Raw genomic sequence first — 8413 nt, 5'->3', positions numbered from 1 at the left:
AAACGAATGTGCGAACTTCAACGTAACCAGGAAATAGATAAATTAATTACATGTCAATCCTTTAACAGAGGTTCAGTAAATTTCAAGCATTTTACCAAGAGTTTTTCTCCACAAATTCATCAACTTACATGTACTTGTAATGCCCTACAAGTGGGTCATTCAATACATCAAGTACACACGTTGGATTCGTAGCCGACGTGTACCACCCGTTATAGGAACTCTACATAGCATCCTCAGTGAAGCTTACTCATTAAGCTTAGGAAGGATATCTACAACAGTCGCATTTACTGCCAGTATTGTACCTGTGCTCATACATTCCAACCTTGTGTAATACATACATAGAATCAATTTCCGCGGAGTACGGTGTGGGGTTCAGAAGAACTTAAATAAATAGGTTTAAACTTATTCGGAAGACAATGCCCCCGAAATTCGTGAGTATCATTTATATTGAATGATAATTTTAATCGTTCATGTGAATTGTGTAATAAAGTAAATCTGTGTACATGTGTTAAGGGCGTGGTCATAATAAGAACCTTACTATGAATATAATGATAAAATACCTAGGCATGTATTTGTTGTTCGGTATAACACTTGTTCGTGAACATGACGTTATAAAAATTTAACCACGCGCCAGTGGTTATCAGCGGGAATCATTTAATCGAAATAAATTACCGTTTCAAGATGCTAATGCATTTAAAGGGACAACCTGAGATTCTCATCAAAAGTTTGATATGCACATATTCTGAATGGATGACGTTTTGATAGAACGCATGTTTGTTATAATAATACATGCACAAATACTAAATATGTTCTAATAAGCCGTACTGTAAATAGTTTATGAATAACATCATATCCTTATAACCGGAAGCATTTAACCGACACTACTTGATATTGTATTTGATTATAGTTTATTTTTAACCTAATATACCTAGTAAAAGGGATATAATGAATCCTCATGGAAGTATGTCTGCTGTTACACTAAAACTTGTACGGGGGCGTTTCCTATAATTTTCAACGTACATCATTCAAACTTTCCAGGATTTCTGGTTAAGGGGGTGGGGGGGGGGGGCGGGATATTGAAAGATTTGCTGAGGTGGGTGTAGGGCAAAGCCTTGCTAGGGGGTCCAGGGGGCGAAGTCCCCCGGAAGCTCCACGATTTTAGTGATTTTGAAGGCTTTGACAACCACTACTCGAGGATGTCACGCCTTATGTGCAAAAAAGGGATACATCAGAATCGCTAAGTTCTACTTGAAAAAACTAGCGACAGAGAGTCTAAAGTTAAAACATTTAGCGATTGTCTGTGATTAGTGGGAAATGTTGTGTACGAAAAAGAAGAAAAATTGGTTTAAATAGGAGATTTAGATCTTGTTAAGTGTGAAACATCAAATGAATTGACTTTACTTTGGCGATTTTGGCGTACGCCGCGTCCCCCCCCCCCCCCCCCCTTGGATCCGCCTATGCATTCTTCCTCGGAGTATCAAGCTGAGTATGTTGCTCGGCTATACCCATTTTTGAACATATATATATATATATATATATAGCAAAATGACATTTTTTTAAATGTTTTTTTATGTTTTATTTTAATTTTATCCAAAACTACAAGTGGTGGGTGTCAACTTGAAACTTAATTAAAATCATGTATGTATATCTCATGGAGAGGATGTGAAGGTCACGAAAGCCATAACTCGTGCTTCCATATTTTAGATTTATTGCCCGTTATTACATAAGTTTTGTTCAGAGTATATCTTGACACTTATTCGAGGTTTTTACTTCAAACTTAGATCCCAATAATAGGTAGAGTAGTGTAATAGAAGCATGACTCTTGCTTCCACAGTTACTACCCAAGTTAATGTTCATTTTGTTCAGGACTTATCTTGACTATAATAATTTATGAGATATCAAGATAAACCTTCTTATGTAAGAAGCTTGCATAGTTGGTAAACAACTCCTTAAAGCTGAACTGCCAAATTCCCTTTCACAAAATCGCATGCGAGCGGTATTGCAGGTTGCCGAACTAGCTCTGTATATGTTTCCTATAAATACTTCCTTGAACACATTCGGCAAATAATCTCGGAAATATTTGCTTCAGGTTAATTCACTGCCTGGTATTTTCATTCGCGGTTCTACACCACTTGAAATGTGTATCGGTACTCAATGCCAAAGCGTCATTCAATAAGAAAAGAATTGCACAAATCTGTACATTTGGCATGTAGCACCTTAGTGTTTTAACAAACAGAAAGCACAATGTTTCTGCTTTTGAATTTTTGAAAATAATTGGTTTTTATCCTATTAACGGAGACGTAATGACCACATGGAACCATCTTAAATTTCATGTTACAATGTGATATTTTAACTATTTTCCCAATATCAAAGGACTTCAATTTTATTTGAGCATTGAGATTTATCAGTCTCGGGGAGTGTGCATAACCTGTTTAATTTAGTAAAAACTACACGTCCTTCATTTGTTGATAATGCAGATAGCCTATGCGTGCAAGATACAATTTACAATTCCCATGTGGGAGGCTTGCACAATTTGAAAGTGTTTGTGTTATCAAGTAATTCACCGGAAATGAATTCCTGCGGTGAACGGCTTGGTTGAAAGATGTATTCATAACAAGTTTTAATGATGAATGCATCGTGCCGTGTGCACAACAATACGGACAGAAATCATCGGCTTTTGTGCGATTCTGTGCCTTTTTTTCGCGGATACCCAATTACATTTCCTTTCTTAAGGATTATTTTTAATGAGTATGAGAGTTGCATACATGTGCATTTATCAATCATGTACACTCATGACATCCTTTAGCTTGGATCAAAGCCGGCCAAAAGTCTGCCTTTCAGGTTGAATATCCAGTCACATTCCTGGAATAAGTAGACTATAATTTACGGAATTAATGACATATCTTGAATCGATTACATGATATTTCACACGCAACACGTTCCCGTATGCAACACTTGCACGAAAAAAAAACGAACATAGATAAAATAGAGGATATTTGTTGGATTCGGTGGATTATCGATTTTAATTCACGAGTGATCATAGAAAATATATATTTTCTATGATCACGAGTGAATTAAAATCGATATTCCACCGAATCCAACTAATTTTTTTTTTATTTTATGCTTTTTTTTCACAGTTTATATACATTGTTAAAGAGTTTAACAAAAGAATTTCGCTGGAATAATGAAGTCATTTCGTCAAAAAAAATGACGTCATTTCACAGTAAACAGTGAGAATTATCGATAATTTGCACTGATAGTTTTCATTGTTTGAAACAGTGAAATTATCGGCATTAATTCACTGATATTTCTATATAAACCACCGGAAAGCATAAAATAAAGGGTTTAAAAAATATAGGAAAATTAATAATTAAGGCAGTTTAATTATTTTGACAAATTTAGCGAGTGTAAGTTTTTTTTCCGAGCTTAAGCGCGTACTTGACAAGAGTATTTTTTACAACGAACGATTGTTTAAATATATAATTGAGCCGCGCTCTGTGTAAAGGGGGATAATGCATGTGCGTAAAGTGTCGTCCCAGATTAGATTGTGCACAGGCTAATCAGGGACGACACTTTCCGCTTTTATGATATTTTTTTGTTTCAATAGAGTCTCTACTTAGCAAAATCCAGTTTAGGCTGAACGTGTCGTCCCTGATCTTGAAGACACTATACGCACATGCATTAACCCCCCTTTTCACAGAGCAAGGCTCATATAGCAACTCGCTATCTTTTACGTCAGTACCACTGCACGTACATTTCAGGGCGGAGGAGAGAAGTGTGACGTGTGCGCAAAGACGGTGTACGCAGCGGAGAGGATTGAAGCGGGCAAGAGGCCCTTCCACAAGTTCTGCTTCAAGTGCTGCGAGTGCAAGTTGCAGCTAAAGTAAGAGAGAAAGCACTGTTCATCGGTTATCTCCCTTGCGATAATAAAATCATTGCAACCGTAACCAACCCATCATAGAGCTACCTCCCTTGTGATGAAAAACTTGTCCAAAGTAAATTATCTAAATGAATAACCTTCCGCATTTCATAAAAGACAATAAAGGCAAGTGATGCGCTTGACTGACAAGAGTTTGTATATTTGATATATCAGGGTGCATGTGACTGTGTGTGGTTCATAATTGAAAGTTAATGGATGTTAACACGCCGGTATGTGGCGTTTTTTTTCAAATAACTTCTTAAGAGTTTCAACTAGTGAATACAAGACAGTTTTTATGCTGCTTATGCCAATGTGAAATACAAATGTACATAAGAATTACTTTATTTAATAAGCTTGTGTTCTTGGCCAACAATTCGATGTGTAACGCAATCATTTACACAGTTATGCTGCACGCAACGTGAAATTTTGGCACCGATTTAAAGGAACCTTTTCATAGATTTTGGCATGTTTTGAAGCTTGTCATTAAATGCTTTATATTGATAAATGCTAACATTGGATACAAAAAGCTCCAGTCAAAAAATCAAGAAAAAAAGTTGAACCTCTACAGGGTTCGAACCACTGAACCCTGGAGTCCCGGAGTAAAAAGTCTGCCATTTAGACCACTCGGCCATTCTTCCGACTATATTGTTTGAAGTATTTTATACTTGATACAATCAATCCTCGTAGTTTCACAAAATACAACGACAGCAGCAGAACTCTCCAAATTATTAATTCGTTTCGCGTTGCAACGCTTTATAATTTTCGGGTTTTTAAATCGTCAAAAGATGCTTATAATGCCTATTTTAGACCATGGTAAATGTTCAGTATTTCTGTTAACTCATAAATATCATAACTAAAAAGAAAATTTGCGAATCTGAAACAACTTTTTTTCAATTTTGTCAATTTACCCAAACGTGAAAAGGCCCCTTTAAGACGTATTCAATGATTTATTCTGAAATATTAAAATATCAGCACAAACTGCAAGAAAACTGTCGTTTTTGCGCCAATGATTTTTGCAAATGTGCTTCAATAACTTGAGATATTAGCAAAAGTAAAGTTTTTAATGGTGTGTTTACATTCTGTCCAGCCCGTGTGTAAACCCAGCCCGTGTGTAAACCCTCGTGAACCCCGCTGAGCATGAACCCATATATATTTGTTACTTGTTGCCATCATAGTGACACAAACACCTCCGTCATATCATTCCGCGTCGTGTTTTATTAAAGATAGGACAGAATCAGTGTGATTCGTTTCTTAACGTTGTTGTTTTGAAAATTCTTATTGATAACGCTAGCGCCAATAGTGTAGATCAAACCCGGGACATCTTGTTTACAAAGCATATAATATAACAACATAACAAAATACTATAATATTGTCCAATTAAAATATTTAAAAGATGGACAATCGCCATTTGAAATATTTATAACCCGCCTGTCGAGTTATGACATCAAAAACAAACCTTTGTGTGTAATTTTGCTGGTAATTGACAAACGTGAGGCTCTATCATGTTCCAGGAAAACTGGGCTTTGTGCATTTCCGTAAATTATCGTCTCAGAGTAGCCTGTTTAGTCGACACAGGCTGATCAGGGACGAAACTTTACGCATATACTGAATTTTCTTTTTTAAAGAGACTTAATTTTTATACAAAATTACGTAAATGTGGAAAGTATCATCCCCAACTAGCCTGTGCAGACTGCACATGTTAGTCTGGGATTAAGCCCACTTCTCCCAGAACGAGGCTCATGTCTATTTCTTGCAGGTTGGAGACATACGCTCAGGCAGACGGCATCCTGTACTGCAAGAAACACTACCAGTCGAACATAGTCGCCAAGAACACGCAAGATCCGGCCGCCGCCATGTGAGCGACGTCACTTCGGGACGCGTGATGCACGTGAAGTCATCACTTCCGGTTTTATTGGCGAATTTGTATTTGCAATATAATCAATACCGTGTGCTTTTAGTCATAATAACGTAGTTATATTTCTCTATTTGCCTTTAGTCTTTGGACTGTTTATGCCAAATATGTTTTATTAAGTTACATATAGTTGTATCAAAGTGATTTTTTTGTAGGTCTCTTTTGTGTGAATAAATTGTTTTATTATTGTTAGTTGCGAATATACGACGCATAATCATCTCATTATTATAATTTCATTTCATAAAAATATGTTGTTTTTTTTTATATATGGTTTAAGAGTTTTCTTGTAATTCATGCATTAAACATTATTGTTAACATCCATTATTGTTAATTTAAGTAATATATGCTAATTAAATTTATTTTTCATTCATCAAATACATGTAATAAATTAAATATATTCAGTTTTGCCTTTAATTCACAAATTTAACTATTATTAAGCGTGGTTGATGTTTCTACATTGCTAAAAGTCAATATTCATTTTTTTTTTGGAGTGGCAGCAATTTTTATTAACCCTTTGCATGCTGGGAAATTTGTCATCTGCTAAAATTGTGTCTGCTGCATTTCTAAAATTAGCATTTTCTTCGATTTTTTTCAAAGAATATTATAAGAATAGCAAACAGTTTGGATCCTGCTGAGACGCCACGTTGTGTGGCGTCTCATCTGGATCCAAACTGTTTGCAAAGACCTTCAAAATTCGGTTCCAGCACTGAAAGAGTTAAGTGAAATGACGGATACGAATCGTCGGCTCCAAGTGATCATATTCCCATCAGCGGTTTGCTTCTCTGTAGACGATTACATATTTCTGTCACAAGTAAAATATTACTGAATCGGAAGGGTTTACGATGTTTTAGCTGATTCTATTAAAATAAAAACAACTATGCAATTTTCTTCATTCATATGTAATTTTACATTGTGTTCGCTTTTTTTAAAACAATAAAGAACAAGAGTAAGACATTTTTAAAACATGACAATTAATAACAGAAAAGTGAACTGGACTTTTATCACATAAGTTGATGGAGTTTCAAATTATGTGCGAGTATGTGTTTCATTCTTTGACGAAGAAAATTTATATCAGGGGTGTTTGTTTATTTGTTTAGTTGGCGTTTTCGCCGATTAAAAAGTATTTCAGGCAAATCACTACAATTACAATTGTCCTGTGCTAACTAGTTGATCAGTACTAATAGGACTAACTTATGCAGTAACTGACCTCTGCCGTACTTGATTACATGAGAGGTAGTAGGAGGATGGCCGAAGACAGAATTTCATGACAAATTCCCCACACATTTTGTGGGGCCCGTTCGGGCATCGAACCGGCGATTCTCGGTTTATATCAGGGGATAGTTGCATAAGAGTTCGTATAAACGTTAGTGTATGATCTTGAGCAACAGTATGTAAGGCATCAAGCAAATCGTCGCGATGGTGATACGTTTGGATATAGCATCGTCTAAAAAAATGATTACGATAACTGAAGGCATTATGACGATGGCATATGCAAATATGGTTGTGATAAAAAAAAATTGGGATCTTACGATGGTATCACGTTTGGCTCCAAACTCGTTCCAACGTCGTGCTTACCATCGTAGCCGTTTGTATTTGTTTTCCAATTGATGATAGCATTTAGAGAACGCCGGCATAATGGAATCCATTTTTAGTGGTAAACACGATTTTTTTTCTGTATATATAGGTAAACTTATTGAAACACACATAGTTATACAGTCGCTTTTCAATCGATGCTCGTTGAATTTTGTACACGTGTTTCAGATGTATGATTTCAGAAATTGGCTATACGGCAAGAACAGCCAGTGTTATGATCAATCATGCTATGTCAAGATATTTATTTAAGGCTAGAGGTTGTTTTTCAAACACACACAAACACTCTAGCACAGTAAGAATCAAGTTTTATAGCTGAGTAATTGCTCGAGGACTATAAACAAAACAAATCACTCACTGTCTAAATAAACAACAATGGTAAAGAGGTACGTTGTAAACCACGTTGTTTGTTGAACGTCGCCGTTTGTAAACAAATTGATCTCTCGACATAGTGAATTATCTTGGCGTACTGACTTAAAGGCACTTGATCTTAGATTATAAGATAATTTTTAAAAGTCACTAAATGTATTTTCTGACACAGAATTACAAATGTATATTTGGAATTGTTAAAAATAATAAATAGCCAGGGAAAAAAAGTTAAATAAAATGAAGCCGGGACATTTATGGGGCAAAACCTAACGCTCAACAACTGTACCACTTAGGCTGTTTATTTATTAATAGTTGAAACCTTGTTTTAGTATTAAACAAAGTTTCCATATTATCGATGGCAAGCGTTACAACAGTTTTACTATTTTATCAATTTCGATTAATGATTGAATATTACGAACCGATATTTTTGTTCTTATATGCGGTACTTTGCTTGTTTCATTATTATGCATACAGTATACTGTAGTTTGAATCTGTGACAAATTGATAGAACAGAGCAATCTTGACAAACAACGAACGAGTTTCTTTAAAGCGATGAAAAAAGTTCATTTGAATGAAACACGGACGATTTCAATGTTTTTGTTATGTGAACATTTACACAATAC

The 8413-nt window shown here is 35.5% G+C and overlaps 1 protein-coding gene across 1 annotated transcript; it reads left to right on the top strand.

Annotated features, from left to right (window-relative positions):
• Window positions 1-204: 204 nt before the first annotated feature.
• LOC127838081 (uncharacterized) lies at window positions 205-6264 on the top strand. Its single transcript, XM_052365648.1, has 3 exons — window positions 205-431; window positions 3762-3883; window positions 5676-6264. Exons 1-3 carry the CDS (start codon window positions 417-419, stop codon window positions 5776-5778), a joined length of 240 nt encoding a protein of 79 aa, XP_052221608.1. The 5' UTR covers window positions 205-416; the 3' UTR covers window positions 5779-6264.
• The last annotated feature ends 2149 nt before the right edge of the window (window positions 6265-8413 follow it).

Source organism: Dreissena polymorpha, chromosome 7 (genome assembly GCF_020536995.1).
Source record: "Dreissena polymorpha isolate Duluth1 chromosome 7, UMN_Dpol_1.0, whole genome shotgun sequence".
NCBI lineage: Eukaryota > Metazoa > Mollusca > Bivalvia > Myida > Dreissenidae > Dreissena > Dreissena polymorpha.
The sequence above is the reverse complement of the archived record's forward strand: the minus strand, read 5'-3'. Positions and strand labels throughout refer to the sequence as shown.

Bases quoted from the DNA above. Each gene is read 5' to 3' on its own strand.
- LOC127838081 (XM_052365648.1), top strand. The intron at 3,884-5,675 runs GTAAGAGAGAAA...TATTTCTTGCAG, and splicing joins GAGTGCAAGTTGCAGCTAAA to GTTGGAGACATACGCTCAGG.